This window comes from Eretmochelys imbricata, chromosome 14 (assembly GCF_965152235.1).
Source record: "Eretmochelys imbricata isolate rEreImb1 chromosome 14, rEreImb1.hap1, whole genome shotgun sequence".
NCBI classification, from domain to species: Eukaryota; Metazoa; Chordata; order Testudines; family Cheloniidae; genus Eretmochelys; species Eretmochelys imbricata.
In genome coordinates this window covers 46,883,514-46,904,582 of record NC_135585.1, presented here as the reverse complement: position 1 = coordinate 46,904,582, position 21,069 = coordinate 46,883,514, and the positions used below count along the sequence as shown (strand labels likewise).

Sequence of the window (21,069 nt, the reverse complement as noted above, 5' to 3'; positions counted from 1 at the left end):
GAAGAGGGTGAGGGGTGGGACGGCCATCAGGGGGCAGAGGGGGTGAGGGAAGAGGTGGGAGACATGGCAGCAGAGGAGGGAAAGGGGAGAGGTGGATGCCAGGACATAGCGGGGGTGTGAAGTGATGGGTGGGCTCCAGGGTGCAAAGGATGTTTGGGGGAGAGGGGAAGGTGCCAGGAGGGCAGGGGGGGGAGTGGGGCAGAGGTGGGTGGAAGGCAGGGGCACATGCCAGGGAGGCAAAGTGTGGGGCAGAGGGGCCTAGGGAAGCAGAAAGTGGATGGGAAGAAGGGGAGGGGTGAGGAGGAGGGGTCAGAATAGAGCAGGGTCCACGTGGGCACAGGGGTGAGAAAAGGGTAAGGGAGGGGCAGGAGCTAGAGGGGTGAGGGAGAGGCAGGCCCCAGGGAATCTCTCTTGCTTTGGGGTCATGTGTGGTCGGTTTCTCACTAAGAGCAGGTTGGTTCTGGCCCCACACACTCTGGGGGTGCAGCCCTGTCCCAGGGGACGCAGCTGGGACTCTCCATGCTGGCGGGCCCTACGGGGACCACCTACCAGCCAGGCAAACCCCACAGCCTGCCCCTTCACTCTCCTGGCCCAGCCCGTCCGCCGTGGGGCAGTGGTCTGGGTTGGGCTCACTGGGGCGGCTGTGCAGTGGAGGATTCGGGGGGTGTGGGGGGGTGCGTAAATGCGTACTAATAGGCTGTTGCTAATGAGGCCAGGGCAGTGGGGAGGGGAGGGGGCATTTCCCCACTTACTGCCCCCTCCATCTGGGAGAAGCTACACCAGGCGCCAGTCCCAGTTCACATCCGCACAGCCAGTCTGCCCTGGGGGTTTGCACCGGTGCAAGGAAATCCCGGCAGACATGGCCTGAGACACTGGTGTGCCAGGGGCCGTAACCCCTCCCGTCACTGGGGTTATGGATCAATAATTACAGGGTGACTGGAGCAGGGGAGCTGGACTCTGGGTCTCCCAGGTCGGGGCCCGACACACTGGGCTGCAGAGTCAGACTCACTCCCACGCTCTGGCCCAGTGCCTAGGGAATTGTTTAGACAGAGGGGGACGTCATCAGACCCCCAGAGCCCAGCAGCTCAAGCCCTCATGGCGTCCCACGGGGGGATTGAACCGGGAGCTCCCCGCTGGGGGCCCAGCCACTGGGCTAAAGGCTGGTAGGGAAGCGGCGGCACCTTTCTGTTGATTGAAACTCGTCAGCAAACTCGACAGGGGTTCGCGAATAGTTTCTGTTGACCCGAAATATAATTTTGCAGCAAATAAACTATTTGTCCAAAACATTTCACCCAGCTCCATTTCAAACGTGTCCCAGCAACTGAGGAGCCCAAATCCCAGTGACTTGCAGTGAGTGACTCTCAACATCCCCAGAAACGCAAAGTTACGGGCAGGTCAGACTCAGGACATCAGCTATGAAACACTCCAGAGCTGCTATTTAATTTGCCCTGGGTAAAAAAATTCCCCCCGAGCCCCTGATCTCGCCCCCAAAATCAGGCTGAAAATGGAGACCCCCACAAATCAGCCTGAACTCTGCCCAGAGCGAGTGTCCCATGGGCGATGCTGGTGGCACAGACCCTCTGCAGCTGCACCTGGGCGTCTCCCAGAGCAGACAATGGTCACAGAGACCATCCCAGAGCCCCAGGGGCCCCGGTGTCTCCATCTAACGACTGCGCCAGCCACCCCCCTCGCTCTCCTTAACCAGCCCTGGGTCAGACGCGCCGGGAACTTTCAGACCCAGACTCTGGACACACTCTGGGTTCATGTACACAGCCCGCGGCAGCGAGTCTCCGAACGGGGTGGACAGATTCAGGCTTGTGGGGCTCCCTCTTTGGCACTAAAAATAGCCACATAGACGTTCACGCTCAGGCTGGAGCTCAGGCTCTGAAGCCCAGCGTGGAGCCAGGTCTGCCCCTCACAGCGCAAGCGGGCAGATTGTCTGTGTCCACATCCCCTTAACCCCATTCCTGGGACAGGGAACAGCAGCCCCTGGGCCCCTCCCTTCACCCGCAGCGCAGGGGAGCGAGAGCCCTTGGCCTCCTGGGCAGTGGGGCCTCCCAGCAGCACCCACTCCTGGGTCAGTGAGAAAGTGTCTCCACCTGGAGAGCTCTGTGCACCCGGCAAATACACAGATGTGCCCGTGGATCAGGATCCGGGACGGTCCTCTCCCCAGGAGTGATGGAAGCTCCCTAAAAGTAGAGGGGCCTCCGGTGCCTGAACCATGGCCCCGCCCTCCCATGTGGGTCCTTCTCCTGGAGCTCCTGCCCCCGCACCACCCCTTCTCCCCGAACCCCTGCCCTCACACAGCCCCTTCTCCCTGAGCCACGGCCCTCACACTGCCTCTTCTCAAGACCCCGCCCCCACACTGCCCCTTCTCCCCAAGACTCCACCCCCTCACCACCTCTTCCCCCCCCACACCCGGCCCCCGTGGTAGCTCCTCTCTGCCCCCTCCCGCCCCCCCATTGCTCAACCTTACAGCCGGTAAAAAGTGGGAGACCTAGCCCTCCTATCAGTAAAAGTGATGGGGCCATGGTCTCCTGGCCCCTCTCTTCCAGTGCCATTCATTCTCCAGCACCCCCAACCCCGGGAGGAGAGGGGGCCTCGGGGCAGTGTCAGTGAGTTCAGTGCTGGGGGTACGAGTGAGGTTTACACCCCACTTGCTGGAGCTCTGGATATCAAGGGTACGAGGACGTCACAGTGGCCGTGTGAGCCCCGCACTGTCCTGCCAACATGGCTCAGCCCTGACACCTGCTAGAGTCTCTCCCTGGGGAGGAACCGTCCCTGCGGCCCCTTCAGGCCTTGGCCTCCCTGCGGAGGTGGCCAGTCAGGCTGCCGTCAACGAGAATTACGACATGAGCTCCTGTTCACTGGGAGCCGGACTCTGAGCCTGGGCTGAGATCGGTGACTGGGGAGTGAAAGGCCCCAGCTCCCTCACTGCCCCCCTGAGACAGCCCAGCGCCCCCAGCCATTCAGTGCGATAACAGCGATGCTCACACCTGGTGACACCCCCAGTGCCCGCAGCGGGCAGGGCGAGGGCCTGTCCAAGGAACAATGGGTGCAAGCTGCAGCAAGGGAGACTGAGGCTGGAGATGAGGAAACACTTTCTAAGTCTCAGGGCAGCGAAGCTCTGGACCTGGTCCAAGGGAGGCTGCGGGATCCCCGTCACTGGAGGTTTGTAAGAACAGATTGGACAAATCCCTGCCAGAGATGGTCTAGGCCCTGCCCCAGCACCAGGGGCTGGGCTAGGTGACCTTTCCAGGTCCCTTCCAGCCCTGCAGTGCCATGAGTCTAGGTTACAGCTGTTTCTGGGGCGTGGTGTGTGGCACGTGGCAGAGTTAACACTGTTAGTGACCATAACAGCTCAGCGTCCCTGCCAGGGGCCTGGGCTGGCATGTGGCTGCCTGTACCAAGCTCAGCAGGGTGTTACTGGGCCGTGTGGACAGGACCTAGAGTTGGCACCTGTCCATAGGGTTGTCAGGCCTCCGTCCTTCACCACAAACCCCTCATCCCCAGCCCCACCCCGGAGCCCGCACCCCTCCCTCACTCTGAACCCCTCGGCCCCAGCCCGGAGCCCCTTTCTGCAACCCAAACCCCTCATCCCCGGCCCCACCCCAGAGTCCGCACCCCCAGCTGGAGTCCTCACCACCCCTGCACCCAACCCCCTGCCCCAGCCCGGAGCCCTCTCCCACACCCTGAACCCCTCATTTCTGGCCCCACCTGGAGCCCACACCCCCAGCCCAGAGCCCATCCCCCCCCGCACCCCAATCCCCTGCCCCATCCTGGAGCCCTCTCCTCTATCCCAAACCCCTCATCCCTGGCCCCACCCCAGAGTCCGCACCGCCAGCCGGAGCCCTCATCCCCCTCACACACCCCAAACCCCTGCCCCAGCCTGGTGAAAATGAGGGAGGGTGGGGGACAGTGAGCAACGGAGGGAGGGGGGATGGAGTGAGCGAGGGCGGGGCCCCGGAGAGGGGGAAGGGCAGAGCCTCAGGGCAGGGGCGGGGAAGGGGTGTTCGGTTTTGTGAGATGAGAAAGTTGGCACCCGACCTGTCCAGGTTTTCCCAGGATTGTCCCTTTGTCCATGTCACTCTCCTGGGAAATCTGTGAGTCTGCCCAGGACGTGACAAGTCCCAGGTGTGTCAATGGCTGTAATGGGGGAGCTGCGGGGTGACCGTGCCTACGCAAAGGGAGCTCTGGGTCCAGAGTGCCTGGAGCTGCAGAGACGGGGCAGCTCGGAGCAGTGAGTGAGATCGGGAGCTCAGGGCCAGCAGGGCCCAGTCACCCCTGTGCAGGTACCAGCTGCGGGGGTCACTGCCGGGGGCAGCGGGGTAGATCTGGCGCCATGTCCTGCTCGGTGAGGTTGGTACTTGGGGCAGTCCAGGAGCAGGAGCCTGTGGTGGCTGGTGCCCTCTCCCGGGATTCGGATGGGGAGACGGTGCCCGGGTGAGGGGACAGGTGATGTCCATGAAGCAGGCAGATTTCCTGTTTTGTTGTACCTCAGAGGTGGCAACCCTAACAGGACCCCAGCGGTGTTTGTGTAAATGCCCTGGATGCCCCCCTCCCTCCCAGCTCTGTGTGGTAGGATACCCCGGAGTGCATGGACCCCTGGGCCAGTGGGGCTGCAATGTGTGTGCATGGCCCCTGGGCTCTCTGATCCCTGCTGGAGCGGCCCCGACTCCCCCAGCAGGCACCAGGGCACACACAGGGTCAGGCAGGAGGCTGGGAGCAAACGCACACACAGCTCAGCCCCGGCTGTGAGGCAGAAAAGCTGCCACGTGGGCACAATTGGTTGTAACTGGGTCAGGGGAGTGTCACAAGCTGGTTATAAAAACCTGTCTGCCCTGGCAGTGGGGACAGGGCCTTCCTCCCCCCAAATCCAGGGGGACACTGAACAGCTCCTGTCTGGGCATGTTCGGGGAGAAGGAAATTGTGGGGAAAAGGGCAGGAGGAACGGGGGAGGGGTGGGAAAGTGTCAGTGGGGGCGAGGGAGGGGACAGGCTGATGCTGGGAGAGGACAGGGGAGGGGCAGATGACAAGAGTAGAGGTTGGAGGGGCAGAGGGGAGGGGCAGGCACAAGGGCACTGGGGGGGGTAAGAGGAGCGGGCACCAGGAGGACAGAGGGGGGTGAAGGGAGGGGCAGGTTCCCAGGGGCTGCAGAGGGTGAGTGGACAGGTGGGCACCAGGGCAGAAGAAGGGGATGGACCCCAGGGGGCACAGGCAAGCAAGGGAAGGGGCAGGCACCAGGAGGAGAGGGATGTGAGGGAATGGGGGGGCTCCATTGGGGCAGGGGGAATCAAGGGGAGGGACTGATGCCAGGGGGTGGGGGGGATGAGGAGTGGGGCAGGTTCCAGGACCTTGGTGGGGAGGGAATGGGCAGGCACCAGGGGGACGGAGGGATGCAGGAGCCTGGGAGCAGAGGGTCTGGCTAGGGCAGGGACAGTCAGCAGTGGGTGGAGGAGGGCAAGAGGAGGGGCAGGTGCCAGAAGGCTAAGGGGGGAGGGTGAGCAGAGGAGCATGTGCCAGGGGAGAAAATGGGATGATGGGAGGGGCGGGCACTGGGGGGGGGAATAAGGGAGAAGGGGAGGGACTTGCATCAGGGCCATAGAGTGTGAGTGAGGGGCAGGACTGGTGCCAAGGGAAAGAGAAAGATGAGGGGAGGGGTGGGCACCAGGGGTCCAAAGGGTGGGATACAGAAGGGGCGGACAGAACTGGGGGATGGGAGGAGGGGAAGGGGCTTGAACCAGGGGACACAAGGGGTGAACAGAGGGGCAGGCACTAGGGAGGCAGAGGGGGAGTAGAAGGAGGGGCTGGCACCAGGGGAAAAGGAGGGGGTGGGAGAAGGCGCAGGTGACAAGGGGACAAAGAGGGGTGAGGGGTAGGACAGGTTTCAGAGGGACATGCAGGGGCAAGCGGTGGGGCAGACCCCAGGGGGCAACAGTGGAGCAAGGGAAAGGGCAATCATAAAGGGGGAGAAGGGCATGAGGGGTGGGTGACAGGAAGACAGAGGTGGGAGGAGGGAAGGGGTCGTCACCAGGATGGATGGGGGGCATGAGCAGAGGGGTAGATACAAGGAATGGAGAGAGGAGAGGGGCGGGCACTGGGGGGCAGAAAGTGGGGTGTGGAGAAGGGCACGCCCTATGGGCAGAGGGGTGTGGAGATCTGGGCATGAGGGGGGAAGAGAGAGGGGGAGAGGAGGGGTGTGATCCAGAGGTTAGGAGAGGGGGAGGGGAGGGGCAGACACCAGGGGGCCCAAAGCCAGGCAAGGGAAGGGGTTTGCACCAGGCAGGCAGAGGGGGCAAAGGAAGGGGCAGGCACCATGGAGGCAGATGGTAGCAATGGCAGAGATGGGCCTCAGGGGGGCAGAGGAGGAGTGAACAGAGGGGCTGGCACCAGGGGACTAGAGGGGGGTGAGGGGTGCCAGTTTTAGGGAGGCAGAGGGTGAGGAAAGGGAAGGGGGAAGAACTAAGCAGAAGGTGGCAGGGGAGGGGGTGCAAGGGAAAGGGCAGGCAACAGGGGGTGGCGGCGAGGGAAGTGGCTTGTACTGAGGGGAGAAGTGGGGGCCAGGGCGGGAGAAGGAAGGGGCAGGAACCGGGGCCAGAGTGGGGGAGAGACAAACACTGGGGGATTGGGGAACAGTGGTGGGGCATGGGATGGGGAAGGCACCAGGGGAAATGGGCGGGACAGTGAGGGAAAGTGTGATCGTCAGTGGGTAGGAGGGCAAGGGAAGGGGTGGGTGCCAGGAGACTAGAGGGGTACGAGGGGAGGGGTGAAAGCCGGGGGGCACAGGAGGGTGAGCAGATGGGCAGGCAGCAGTGGGACAGTGGGAGGGGCAGGCGCCAGGGGGACAGTGGTGAGGCATGGAGTGGGGCAGGCACCAGGGACAACAAGGGGCAAGAGGCGGTATTGGGGGCAGAGGGGGGCAAGGGAAGAGGTGGGTGCCAGAGGGGCAGGGGAAGGGGCAGGTGCCGGGGGACAGAAGGGGGTAAAGGAAGGGGGCAGATAAAAAGGAGGGAAGGGGGTGGGGAGGAGTGGGTGCTAGGAGATGGGGGGTGAAAGGAGGGGTGGTCACGAGAAAGGCAGGGGGTGGGGCAAGTCATGGGTGATGGGGGAAGAGGGGTGTGAGGAGAGTGGAGTCAGGGGGCAGAGGGAGTGAGGGGGGTGGGCATCAGGGAGGAAGGGGGCAAGAAGAGGGACAGGTACCAGGAGGGTAGGGTGAGTGAGGGAAGGGGTCGGCACCAGGAGGGTGCAGGGGGGGGAAGGGAAAGGGCAGGTACCAGGGGGATTGAGGGGGTTGAGCAGAAGGGCAGACACAGGGAGGGCAGAGGAGGGAGGGATAGGCACCAGGAGGTAGAGAGGGGGGCGATGGGAGGGGTGTGCACGAGGGGCTAGAGGGGGCGAGGAGAGAGGCAGGGCAGGTGGGTACAGGGAGGTGTTAGGAGAGGGGAATGGGGAGGGGCAGGATCCAGAAGGTGAGAGTGGGGCTAGAGGGGGGATGGGCACAGAGGGACGAGGGAAGGGAAGGGTGCCAGGGGTCAGAGAGGGTGGGGAGAGGGACGGGTAACAGGCGGGGCTGAGGGGGGTGAGAAGAGCAGGAGCCAAGACAGCAGAGGAGGGTGATGGGTGGGGGGGCATGAAAGGGCAGAGGGGGTGAGGGCAGTGACAGGAACCAGAGGGGCGGGGGGGGCAATGGGAGGGTAAGGAGACATGGCAGGAGAGGGGGGAAAGGGGAGAGGTTCATTTCAGGAGGTAGCAGGGGGGTGAAGTGATGGGTGGGCTCCAGGGTGCAAAGGCTGTTTCGAGGAGAGGGGCAGGTGACAGGACAGCAGGGGGAGAAGGGAGGGGTGAGTTCCAGGGGGGCAGAGGTGGGTGGAGGGCAGGGGCACATGCCAGGGAGGGAAAGTGGGGGCAGAGTTAGAGGGGAGCAGAAAGGGGGTGAGAAGAAGGGGAGGGGTGAGGATAGAGGCAGGGGCCAGGTGGGCACAGGGGTAAGGGAGGAGCGGGAGCCAGGGGGCACAGGGGCATGAGGAGATTGGCAGGTGCCAGGGGACAGAGGTGGGTGGAGGGCAGGGGCAGATGCCAGGGAGACAAAGGTGGGGAGAGGGGCAGGGTCCCAGGGGAGCAGCAGGAGTTTGGGGTGAGGGTAAGGGGACAGGATCAGGTGAGGAGGCAGGGGTCAGGTGGGCACAGGAATTGAGGGAAGGGTAAGGGGGGGCAGGTGCCAAGGGTATAGAGGAAGGTGAAGGGGGCAGGCCCCAGGGAATCTCTCTTGATTTGGGGCTGTGTGTGGCTGGTTTGTTGCTAAGAGCAGGTTGGTGCCATCCCCACACACGCTGGGGGTACAGCCCTGACCCACAGGGCGCAGCTGGGACTCTCCATGCTAGGGCACGGGCAGGGTGTCTGGGCTCGCTGGAAGGGGAAAGGGTAGTGGGAGATAGGAGTTGAGGGGTGCTGGGGGGAACAGGGGCCATTGCTAATGAGGCTGGGGCAGTGGGGAGGGGAGGGGGCATTTCCCCACTTGCTGCCCACTCCATCTGGGAGAAGCTGCACCAGGGCCAAGGCCCAGTTCACACCAGTGCAGCGCATCTGCACTCGGGGTTTTCAGTGGGGCACCGACATGGCTGAGACACTGCTGTGCCAGGGGCCAGAACCCCTCCCCTCACTGGGGTTATTGATCAGTATTTTTACAGGGTCACTGGACCAGGGGAGCTGGACTCTGGGCTGCCAGGTGCAGCCCGACCCACTGGCCTGCAGAGTCAGTCTCGCTCCCACACTCTGGCCCAGTGCCCATGGCAGTGTTTAGACACAGGGGGACGTCTTCAGCAGGAGAGATTGTGGGAGCCCCACATCAGACACCCGGAGCCCAGCAGTTCCAGCCCTAACCTGGATTCCCACATTCCAATCCCTCCCCCACATCCCACGGGGGGATTGAACCGGGGGCTCCCCGCTGAGGGCCCAGCCACGGGGTAAAGGCTGGAAGGGAAGCAGTGCCACCTTTTTCTGTTCATTGAAACTACTGAGCAAACTCGACATGGATTCAGGAATAGTTTCTGTCGACCCAAAATATAATTTTTCAGCAAATAAACTATTTACCCCCAAAATTACACCCAGCTCTATTTCAAACGTGTCCCAGCAACTTAGGAGCCCAAATCCCAGTGACTTGCAGTGAGTGACTATTAACATCCCCAGAACCACACAGGTACGGGCAGGGCAGGCTCAGGACATCAGCTATGAAACACTCCAGAGCTGCTGTTAAATTTGCCCTTGGTAGAAACATTTCCCCACGGGCTCCCATAGCTCTTTTACTGAAGGCTGCAGGGAAAAAGATACGGCCAGCAGTAATTAGTGACACTCACAAGGAGCTAGTCTGAATGAAAGAGACCTTGGAAGAAACTAGCTGCAGATTTATATGAATTCAGGGGACATCTTTACCTGGTAGTCGTGGACTATTTTTCCAGGTATATAGAAAGAGTGTACTTGAAAGATGTAACAGACCAGAGTGTTATAGAGCAACTGAAGTGCACTTTTGGTCATTTCAGGGTTCCAGAAGAACTTGTGACAGAGCATGGACCACAATTCACTGGCGTAGAATTTAATTTATCCAAACAAAATATGATCTTCCTCATGTTACGAGAAGCCCATATTACTCACAAGCGAATGGAGAGGCTGAGAGAGCTGCACAGACAGTGAAGAATATCCTTCAGCAGGAAGATCTATTCTTTGCTCTACTGAGTTATAGATCAACACCAATAGCAGCTACTGGATATAGTGCAGCACAACTCCTGATGGGAAGACAACTCAGAACTACCCTCCCAACTTTGGAAAAGAATCTATCTCCAAAGTTGTCAGACATGGAAACAGTAGTCAAATTGAATAAAAAGGCAAAAAGAGCTTGCAAACACTTTTACAACAGACATCACTCAGAAAACTACCAGGCCTAGAACCCGGTGACCATGTTTGTGTCAAACTGGATGGAGAAAAATAATGGAATATACCAGGTGTTGTAAAGAAAAAGAATTCAACACCCAGGTTGTATGTGATCAAGACCAAGAGAGGAGAGTTCAACAGAAACTGTCAACATCTACAATTTCTTCCTCAGAAAGAACAATCAACTGAGCAAACTCTGCAGATGACGGATGCAGAACAAGAAGATGACTCAAGGATTCCAGACTGACCATAGTCAGTCGTTGGAACTAATGGACAGCCAGATGACGAAGCTGTTACCTGTTTGGGTTGTGTAATTAAAAGACCAGCACCATTCAGAGACACCTAACAGACTGATCTGCACTGAACTTCAAAGACAGTGAGATAATGTAAATATTATAAATGGTCGGAATGTAGAACTTAACGGGGGAGATGTAATGGAACGCTAAACTGTATTATGCTGTTCAACCACTAGGTAGCGCTGGGTGTAAAATACCATATTTAAGCTGACCTCAGACATACTTGGCAGAAAATTCAAGGATTTTGTGATGAACACTTCTGGTGTGTATCTGGCTGAGAGGGAAGCTCCGTAGCTAGCCCATATCTGCGACAGGACCATCACACCAATGATGAAAGCCCAGGGTTATTGACTACCTCTGCTATTGCCAAAGAGTTCTTCTGAACTATGACATGCTGAAGACAATGGGGGATTTGACCCATGACATGAGCTACATAGAAAGTTAGGGAATCAATCTCCTGGTCTCTTCACACTTCGGTGACGACAATTAAATTATGGCCAAGGGCCCTGCAGATTTCCTTGTGACAGCAGGGCAGGAGATACCCCCCACCCCACCCCAGCTGCAGAACATAATCAAGTATCAGCCCTGGTCAAGCCTACCTTTGAATACAGGTTGGCTCTGGGGGTGGGGGGAAATGTATGAAGAGAGCTGGCCCTTTTATGGGAGTTAGGGACCAGACTACCTGTGACAGGCTCCTGTAAGGGAGAATGAGACAACCCAGACCGACCTGGAAGTAATTAAATCCCTAGGTGGCTAGTTGGCAGCTAAATAGCTAATGAGCCTGAAAAAGGGTTACCAGGGCTCAGCTGAAGGAATCCTAGGGTCAGGAAGCTGCTGAGAAGAGGAGCTCCCAGGAGAGCTCACCAGAGCAAGGAGCCTGGAAGGGGTGCTTCCAGAGCAGTGGTCCCCAAACTGTGGGTCGTGCCCCCCTAGAGGGTGTGGAGGAACATTTGGGGGCATGGCAGGGCATGGACCAGCCCCCATGGGTGGCGGGAAAGGAACGCCAACCAGCTTTACTCTGCCCCCACCTCCACTCTGGCCCCACCCTAAGCCCCAGCTGCGGCCCCAGCCTCACCAAAGGACTCCTGGCCCTGCTCCAGGCTGCGACCCCAGCTGCAGCTCCAGCCCCAACCGTGGTTCCGCCCCTGGCCAAAGCCCCCAGCTCCTGGCCCCAATTGCAGCCCCAGTTTCAGCTCAGGCTGCACCAGCGGCTTCGCTCCCAGCTGAAGACTGTGGCTCCCGGCCCCAACAGCGGGTCCACTTCCAGACACTGCCCCCAGCTCCTAGCCCCAGTTGCAGCCCTGTTCCTGGCCCAGCTCCCGACCGCAGCTCCCGGGGTGGGGGCACAAACCAGGTAAGGGAGGGCATGACCAAAAACGTTTGGGAACCACTGCCCTAGACAGAGGAGCTCCTGCCAGAGCTGACAATGACAGCAGCAGCTGGAGGAGGATAGAGCCCTGGAGAGCTGCCACTGGCTGGAGAAAGTGGATGCAGGGAATAAAGGCACAGTCTGAAATGACCCCAGCGCCGGGAAGGAGGGCTGGAGTCATGCGATTCCACAATGGAAACTATTCCAAGCCCAGCTCTGGGAAGGAGGATTAAGGACTCCTGACTTGAGGACAGTGAGGAGCTTGAGTGAGAGCTGGAGGCTGGAGCAGAGTGAAGGAAAAGATTTTATTTTGGGGTTTACTTGGACTCAGAGCGGACCCCAGGAGGGGACTTTTCTCTCAGATCTTTTGGACTGTGAGGCATAATTTAAGAAGTGCTGAAGAGGGTAAACTGAGGCAAGATGCTTGCCAAGACACCCTGAAATGACTGAGGGTGGTACGTGAGGGGGCCACCCCACGATGAGTCTACAAAACTAGAACCAATTTAACAGAACTGCTGCCCCTTCCCCATGCAGACAGAGGCTTGCTCTCTTCAGTCTCTCTGGGTGGGCCCCTCACCACAGCATCTGACCCCAACAGAGCCTGCAGCACAGAGTGGAAACCTGGAGCAAACACAGCACAGGGTTTTGGGCTACCCCCCTGGCATCCAGTGTCCCTGTCCCAGGTCCCAGGCTGCTCCCGCTCCCCCACAGCCTCCAGCTCCCCCGACCTCAGGCTGCCTCAGCCCTGCCCTGTTCCCTGGCGGTGACCCAGAGCCCAGTATGGAGCCATCAGGGTCACTACAATACTGTCTACCACACCCAGAAGACAGGCACAGGGTGGGCTCAGGGAGTGGCTGGCCCCACAATGGGACCCACGTGTCCCCACCCCCAGTGTTTGCTGCTGCCCTTGCTGGGCCTTGTCTGCACTCAGAGCAGGAGCCCTGTGGGGCTGGCAGCCCCTTGTTCTGTCTCCAGTGCCTGGCTCACTCGTGAGCGCAATACCAATAATAACACTCACTGCCCAGCCCCTAAGGGCTGCATGACAGTGCGGGGCCTTCCCCATTGCACACGGGGACACTGGGGTGCAGGGAGCCCTGGTTACTCTGCCCCACACATTCACCCAGCGACTCCCTCGGCTGCCGGACCCGGGTCCCTGGGGTCAGAGCGTGGGCAGTCGAGCGGCAGTGACCGGCCGGGGCTGCTGGGGTGGGTGGCAGGAAAGGGTTAATCCCAGCGCGGTGGCGCTTTGCTGCCCGGCCCTGGCTGGTCTCTGCCCTCTGGGGGCAGCACAGGGCGCGTGTCTCTGAGCAGGTCCCTGCCCACTCGCCCGGCCACTTGCCCAGACCCAGAGAACCCAGGTGCCAGGGGAGGAGCAGCCCCAGCAGCGCCGCATTGGCCCTGGCACGGGCTGAGCCTGCGAGCGCAGCACCAGAGGCCGCGGCGGGGGGGGGGGGGGGCTCAGCCATCGAGAGCAGCAGGGTCCCCCCCACCCGCAGGGGAGGGGTCAGCGCTGGGACAACAGGCCGGGCTGGGCCAGGGGCTGGGAGCTCTGGCAGCCAGTGCGGGGCCGGCACCAAGGGCCCTGCTGGAGACCCTGGGCCTGGCCAGCCGGGAGCAGCCAGCGAGTGACTCAGGGCCTGGGGCCCTGCCCAGGACGGGGTTTCCGGGGGGTGACAGGAGGCTCCCCAGGGGCTGCTGATCCCCTAGAAGGAGGCACGGAGGTGACTGGCTCAGGATCCCCACAGGCTCAGGGGCCAGGGCTGTGGAATGGCCCAGAGCCCAGCCGTGTTCAGGGTCCGGTGGGCACAGACTGGGCTGGGCTGGGGGCAGCGAGGGGGGAGGGGAGCAGGGATGTGCTGGCTCCAGCCAGCCACAGAGAGGAAGCTGCTTCCCCCACAGCCTGGGGTTCCTGCTCCCCGGAGCCCTGAGATCCTGGCCCTGCAGCCGGCACCCACTGCGCAGCCTCCATCGGCCGGGACAGACACACCCAGCTTGGCCCCTTCGACTGCCCTCTGCTGGGGGCGGGGGTGGGAAGAGAGGAGGGCGGGGGTAGGATGAAAGGGCCAGTTCGACTATCAGAGACTGAGCTCACTGAACCTTCCCATTCCCCCTCTCCTCTGCCTTAGCTTCTTCTCTGTCCCTCCTCGTGGTCAGGTTTGTGCCTTTGCTCCCGGTCTCCACGCTGGGGATGTGGGGAGGGGTTTGGATGGGGGCAGCTCACGCTCAGCCGTTGTGACATGGTCACATTCTTGTGAGTGAATCTCACTCATGAGCAGCAAACCACTGACCCAACCTCACATTGGGCTGTGCTCAGAGCAGACGAGGGGCCCGTAGGGTTCAGCTTGTTACCCACACGGCCCAGATCAGACTGCAGTAGCCAGACCGGCCCCTCCTCCAGCTCAGAAAGCTCGGCCAGCCTTGGCTAATGGGGGCTGGGGCAGTGCAGAGAGGTGGCCACACAATGCAGCCCTCACATGTCCCAGGAGAGAGGCACAGACACGTCATCCGTTACCAGTCTGTGCAGCTCCCAGCACAATGGGCCCAGTCCAGGCCTCACAGCACCTGGCTCAGGGACACCCATTAACTCAGCCACAGAGTGGTCAGGATGTCACAGTGATGGGCCTGGTCAGACACCTGGGCAAGTACCAGCAGGTGGCTGTAAGTAGCAGGCAAACTGCCCAGCACTCAGCGCATCAGCCTCCAGCTCTCACACAGCTCCAAGCCTGTAAACTGGGTGCAAGCGTGTCCTGGGGTCCCAGGCTCTGTCCAGATCCCCAGGCACAATACAGCTCCATGTCCCAGTAGATGCCACTCACCTCCAAATCTCTTCAGTGCTTCCCTCATGTCAAGGGAAATTTTATACACATTCTTCAGGTCAGTAGAAACAGCTTCTGGTTCCTGGAGTTTCACATTCTCACTCCTATGAAGAAAACGTCCCATCATCACTCAGCTGCTCTGTACACACGTCATCCCAGAACCACCACCAAGAATATAAGAGCAATGAACATAGGAAACATACCTGCTCAATGTGCTTGTCACATCCTGAAAGGAAAAAGAGAATCAATGTCCTGTATTAACACAATGTGCATAAAATTGAGTGAGTCTCACTCTGGGCATCAAACTTGCATCTAGAAAATAGATCAACCCTCCCAGGCTTCACTATTTTGAACACTTGTTTCATCCATATAGGGGAGACAGAAATTTAGCTAAAGGGTTCTCCCTTCTAGGGACACAACCCATCAGTATCTGTGTTTATCGACTGTTGGGTCCAATGTCCTGGGGTCAGAGCAGGGATGGCTTTAGCTCAGTATCATTTTTGTATTATCCATTTAATCTCCCATGGCCTCACTGGGTCTTCATGAGGAGAATTCCCCTGTATCATGAACTGCGATATTTGGGAACTGATGGAGCCCTTAGCCTGATGTTCTGTTTGTCAGTAAACCACAGAACACATTGACTCTAATTGTTGGAATCCAGATCCATGGATCTCAGTTATAATTCTGGATGGGTGGAGAATTTTGATGCCATCTCACCTTCAGCAGCTCTGCAACCGGTTGCTGACACTTCTCCTCTATCTCTGTGATCAGCTGCTGCAGAGAGGAGCTTTGCCGGGAGAGTTTGGTGACATTTTCCTGTAGTCTCTGCAGAGTCTCCCTCTCCTTCTCCTCCAGGCTCTGCAGAAGCAGCTGCTCCTCCTCTCTCAGCAGTGTGTGCAGTTTGTTAAATTCACCTGAAATCATCTCTCTCTTATTCTTCACTTTGCCCTTGAGATAGAAAAATAGGAAAGGCACAGAGAAAACGTGAGCCAGATGTTGAGTTACACAGACTGGGCCTCTGTCCAGGAAGCAGGTGATATTCGACCAGTATCAGTTTTTAAGGGTATTTACTTCATATGGCCAGTTCCGTAGTGGGGTTGTCTCGGGTGCTTTGTAAAGACGCAGTATGTTATTGCAGATGGCATGGGATGGACAAAGTGGAGTGGGGAGAAATCGAGGGGACAGTAAAGATTTACAGGGGGCTGCACAGGGCGTCCGTGGGGGGATTTGGGTGCCAAGTGCTGGGCACTCAGACACCCCGGGGACCCGTCACAGTGGGATGTGGGCAATGCTCCTTCTTTGACGACCAGCTCCCAGGGCTGCAATGTTCAGGACCTAGGGCTGGTGCTTATAGTCCTTTTGGTGCCATCCTGGAGCTCACATGGGTGTTGGGCACCCAGGGCATTGTCAGGGCTGGCTTTGGCCTCACCCAGCCTGGCCGAGTGCCCCATGCCCATGTGCCCAGTGCCCCTGGGATCGCAGCCTTTAGGGAGCCCTCTAGGCTCACAGAGCAGCGGGTTGATGATGCCAGCTGTGTCCCCACCTGCTCTCTGAAAGGAGCCGTGGGAATGATGCTGAGCCGCTGCTGATCCTGGCAGGGGGAGGGGCTGGCTGCTCTGCACTGGCCTCTCTAGCTCCCCTGCAGCTCAGCCCAGAGGTGCTGGCTGACCCTGGGGTGAACTTTCCCCCCAGTGTGACTCGGGCCACAGTGATATTGGGAAAAGACCCTCTTCCTCTCCCTGAGATGCCAACAGAGCCAGGGGCTTCAGCAGCTTCCCCAGCCCCTGCACCCTGACCCCAGAGCCCTCCTCCCTGAAACCCCAGTATGTGAGTCCCCAGCCCTTCCCCCCACCAGTCTGTGCCCTGTGCTGACCCCCCTCCCCTTCCGTCTGCAGGGCTCTAACCCGTCTGTCTGTCCGGCTCACCTGTGTGGTGGGGGAGGGGCCATGCCCAGTGTCTCTGTCTGAAGAGGCAGCTGCTTGAGCGCTGTAACATCCACCTCCTACCTCTGCCCCGGCTGACCCGAGCCCCCAGGGCAGCCCTCCAGCACCCCTGGGCCCCTCTGCCAATGGGCTTTGGACACCCACCCATCCCCCAGACGACCCCCACCCTGCCCCTGGGAGCGCTGCAGCCACAGGGCACTCAGACAACTCGGGTACAGCCCTGACAAGCCTCGGCTCCCTCCGGAGCCCCTGTGGGCACCTGCCCGAGGCTTTGTGCATGTGGCCTGGACCCTGCAAAGGGCCGTGGGCCTGCAGCCTCCTTCCCCTCCTGCCCCCTGGGAGCTGTTGAGTTACAGCTAATTCGAGTCGTGCAGTATTATGATATCCCCTAACGTCTCCCCCCATCAGACACGGACAGCGCATCCTTCATGGGGGCCTGTCACCTCCCGGGCCCTGCTCCCGCCCATGGGGATACTCCCCACCTGGCTCAGGCCCATGACGGCCCCTCTCAGTGGGTGACTGGCCGCCCCTGCTGGGCCTCATCTCACAGTCGCTGGGGCTGCAGTTACTCTGCACCGAGTGACACTGATCATTGGGCTGTGACCTCTGGTGCTGTAGGACGTAACTCGCTCTCACTGGGCGATAATCAAGGGTTTCAGAACCACCCCAGTGACTGTCCCAAGGTGCAGCTGTCTCCATGGCGCCGGCTGGGATCTTTGCCGGACACATTCAAACCTGGCTGTTAATTGTTATGCATCTAAATCCCTATTGTCTGAGGAACTGAGCACCAACTGCTTCCGGTGCGGGGAGTGGGAGCTGCTGCGGTTCTGTCCTCTGGAAACCAGCCCACTTCCGCCAGGCTCTAAATATGGCTTCAAATGCAGAACCAGGGGCACCCAGATCTGAGCATTTCAGCTCTTGTAAATGGCCATTTTTATCTGACTAGTGGGACACCTGCTTCTCCTCTCCTCCCTGATGCTGGCGTCTTCCTCACGCCCCCCATGCTCTCTGCAGGGATTTCACTGTAATAGGTAGGTGAACCGGAACAGACATTTTGTCCCATGGGTTCATCACCTGGCTACAGACAAGCACAGGTGAAGTCACAGTAACAGTAGCGGGTGCCTGGGATGAAGTGGCCACGTGATGGCAAGAGAGGCTGCGAGGTGGCCGAGCGCTGCCTGGCTTTACACTGACCTGCCCCTGGCGCTGCTCACTCAGGGTTTGTCCACACGGACCTGAGTCTCCCCAAGCAGGATGCAGCGCCCCTCCCTTTGGAGGCAGGCTGCAGACCTGCCGTCTGTGGAGTCCTGCCTGCTCTCCGCCCAGAGCCCTCGCTCCCGCTCTTCCCCCGAACCCCGCAGCACCCGCCGCTTGCCGCCCATCAACTCCCTGCCACTTGCTCCTCTCTGCCCCTCCCCCGTCACTCGCCCTTAAGGCAGGAGGGGGCAGAAAGGAGCAAGTGACAGGCGAGGGGGCCTTGGGGGAGGGGGTGGGAGAGAGGAGCGAGCTGCAACAGTGAACGGGGAGCCCCTGGGGAGGGGGCTGGAAGGGAGCGGGGCCGGGCATGGGGCAGAGCAGGAAGGGAGCATGGTCGGGGCCTCGGGTAGAGGAGGCCAAATGGGGGTGGAGCAGTGGGCAGGGCGATGATCTGGGTACCGGGGAGGTTCCGGCACTCATGCCCAGCGTCCCCAAATGCCGGAGGCATGAGCTGCCCATGGCCGGCACCAAGCCTGTGCAATGGAGTAAACAACCAGAGTAGGTTCATAGCCTCATCCTGGAGCTTTAGGGGCCCCGGCATTCCTGGGAACGCTGCAGGGGGAAGGGCTCAGGGAGGAATAAACCCAGACACCCACCTGCCACTCTGTAGTTTTCTTTTTCTCTTTAGACCTCAGAGCCAGGACCTCTTCCAGCTCCTTCCTCAGAGGGTCCAGGGCTCCCTGGAGTTTCACCTGCAAGGGCATTGTCTGCGATAAACGGCCATTAGTCTGCCTGTCCGATGGACAGCACTATCCATGTTGGCATTTCATACAGGAGCAGTAAAATACCCTGGAAGCGAGCAGCAGACTCGGCTCTGCCGGCCCCAAAGGCCTCATGGGAGCTGAGATGCCAGTCTCAGAGCGGGGGCTCTGCTTCGTACAGACACTCAGGACTTCTCAAGTCCTGTGTTTTAGCTAAAGTTTCCCATCCCTGAGCACAGGCCAGAGGGGAAATAGCTGGGAAGGTTCTGAACGATCCCTCCTGCCAGTGCGAGTGAAGAGGCTGGGACAGCACCTTGCTCCACTGTACCCCAGATCCAGGCCAGGAACAAGACCCCACTGTGCTCTCGTCTGTCCAGGCGCCCATGTGGCCTCCCACGGGAAGCAGCTGAGCACCTGAGCCAGTGCAGTCCCGTTAACTGTGCAGGGTGAAGCTGTGATGTGGCAGGAGGTCAGTGAGGAACAGGGAACACACTCGGTCTGGGGGAACATGTCACCCATAATTATAACGGCTCCAGAGCTGTAATAACCCAGGGCTCTCTTCCCCTTTGACAGCGTGTGATTCATTCACACAGCACAGCAACGTGCTCCTGCCCTGTCAGCCCTGCTCTGTGCAACACCCCTGGCAGTGCCCTAGAGTCCCCTCCTGAGCCCCCCGCCAGAGATCTCCCCATTTCACTCTCTTTTCACAGAGCCCTGGAGTTCTCTCCTCCTCCCTGACAAGGGCCCAGGCTGCAGCTGGTGCCCAGAGCTCCTGAGGTGCTGTTCAGCTGACACCCCTGGGGTGCTGCTGCAGGGAAGCAGCGAGGGAGGGAGCCAACAGGGGCTAGTGAGAGACAGGAGGCAGAAAAGCAGCCTTTGCATCCAGCAAAACAGCTTCATAAATGAGCAGGGATCAGAACTGGGGCTGGGGGCGGGTGGGGGGGGGGAGTGTGGCTGGATTCTTTGAAACTCCACCCACAAAAGAAGCTCCACCCATGTGAGTCACCAAAAGGAGACACCATGATCTGTTCACAGTCGATGGTGCAATGTTCAGAACAGGATGGAGTGGCTGATGGGCTCCAAGGGCTCCTGGGGCCTGGCTCCCCTCATGGGGCTAGAATATACCCCTGGGCTCTGCTGGACTCTCTGGGCAGGGTCCTCCTTTACTGGGGGGAACATAAGAGGTGGCATCTCCCAAACATCACCCACTTGTGACACCGGAAGGAGGCGTCACTGGCAGTAAATGGTGCCGAGCTGCAATTCTCCCTCTCCTCTCTCACATGGGGAATGAAATAATTAACAGTGATGATATTTAAATGATCATCCCTAAGCTCACCCCTCACTGAGGCAATGGGGCCGTTCACACCTCTCAGAGCCGCTGTGCCCAGCTCTCTGCATCCCCTACATCTGGGTCACAGTTTTGAGGTTTTCTTCACAACCAAAACAGCTGGAGACTCAGTTTAAAGCAAAGTGAAAGCTGAGATCCCGGAGAACAAGGCAGGTGCTTCGCGGGAGAAGTGCCAGCACTTCCCGGCTGTCCCTGAGCCCTGTCAGTGAGCACAGAGGCTTGGGCCTGATCTTAACATAACACTTCAGTCTCCCTGGCTTCTTTGCTGCCGGGCTGTAGCTGTGCTGCTGAAGCCCCTGCAGTGTTGACGTGGCCTGCGAGTTCCTGGGGCAGAGAAGCAGCTCAATGAAGAAGGGACTTGGAGCAGAAATTTCAAACAGTTCAGGCCAAACTGAGTGTGTCAGTGAGTCTGGTCCCTGCCGGGAGGGAATTCAGGCCATTTCCCTCCCTTCCTTCTGCAACCCTGGGCAGGGCCCTAACATCAGCCCATGTCCTCCCCTCTCTCCTGGGATGTGGGCAGGGAACCTCAGCAGCGTCTCCTCCCTGGCCTCCCACTCCCCAGCCCAGACACAGCCCCAGATGGGTTGGGAGCAATGACATGTTTCTTTAATGTGGTTCCAGAACCGTGTTGTCCACCCACGCTGTCAAAACCCAACCATGTCAGGACACAGGTGGCCCCAACTTTGTCAGACAATTATAATACCCTGGTGTGTACATCCATGGTGTACCTAAGCTGTAAGACCCCCCCTCATCCTACTAATGTTATCTGGGCTAATGGCTGCAGGAGTCAATATGAGTGGAGAAGGGCTGCTGGAAGGGGAAGAGCTGAAGGAGGAGAGAAGAACAGGACATGGGGAAAGAAAGAAAGAAAGAAGAGCAGGACACAGGTACCAGCTGTGGCTTTCTGTGCCACTGACATGCAGGGATGAGTCAGGGTCCAGATTGTTTCGTGTGCAAGCAGGGTCTGAATGAGCTCTCCCCTGACAGCTGGCTGGGGAGGGGAAAAGGCTTCAGGTGCAGACTGTATTTACATGAACACACCGACTCTGCCTAGGTATCCAGCATACAGGGCTGTGTTGCCAAAGTGATCAACTGTGGCTGGTGCTGGATTACAGATCACTTCAGTATGGAATGTGGGGGTAATGAAATAGGGTTCTCTTTACTGTGTGAGTAAAGGGCAGCAGAGAAGCATTTAGCCCAGGGGTGGCCACCCTGTGGCTCCGGAGCCACATGCAGATCTTCAGAAGTTAATATGCGGTTCCTTGTATAGGCACCGACTCTGGGGCTGGAACTGCAGACACCAGCCTTCCAAGGTGCCGGGGGGTGCTCACTGCTCAACCCCTGGCTCTGCCATGGGCCCTGCCCCCACTTAACCCCTTCCCGCCCCTTCCCCTGAGCCCGCCGTGCCCTCACTC

At 59.4% G+C, this 21,069-nt stretch overlaps 1 protein-coding gene across 3 annotated transcripts in view; it reads right to left on the bottom strand.

Moving 5' to 3' along the window:
• The window catches only part of LOC144275024 (E3 ubiquitin-protein ligase TRIM39-like), a 31,498-nt gene that overhangs the window by 4,027 nt on the left and 6,402 nt on the right, over nucleotides 1–21,069 (bottom strand). Inside the window, exons 2-5 of one of the 3 annotated variants that reach the window (XM_077834099.1) lie at nucleotides 18,202–18,312; nucleotides 15,123–15,353; nucleotides 14,609–14,631; nucleotides 14,406–14,509 (exon numbers count right to left, since the gene is read on the bottom strand). In XM_077834099.1, coding sequence (XP_077690225.1) covers nucleotides 14,406–14,509; nucleotides 14,609–14,631; nucleotides 15,123–15,353; nucleotides 18,202–18,312 — 469 coding nt within the window. The remainder of the gene's footprint in view (nucleotides 1–14,405; nucleotides 14,510–14,608; nucleotides 14,632–15,122; nucleotides 15,354–18,201; nucleotides 18,313–21,069) is intronic. The other 2 variants (XM_077834100.1, XM_077834101.1) reach the window with 2 other exon arrangements.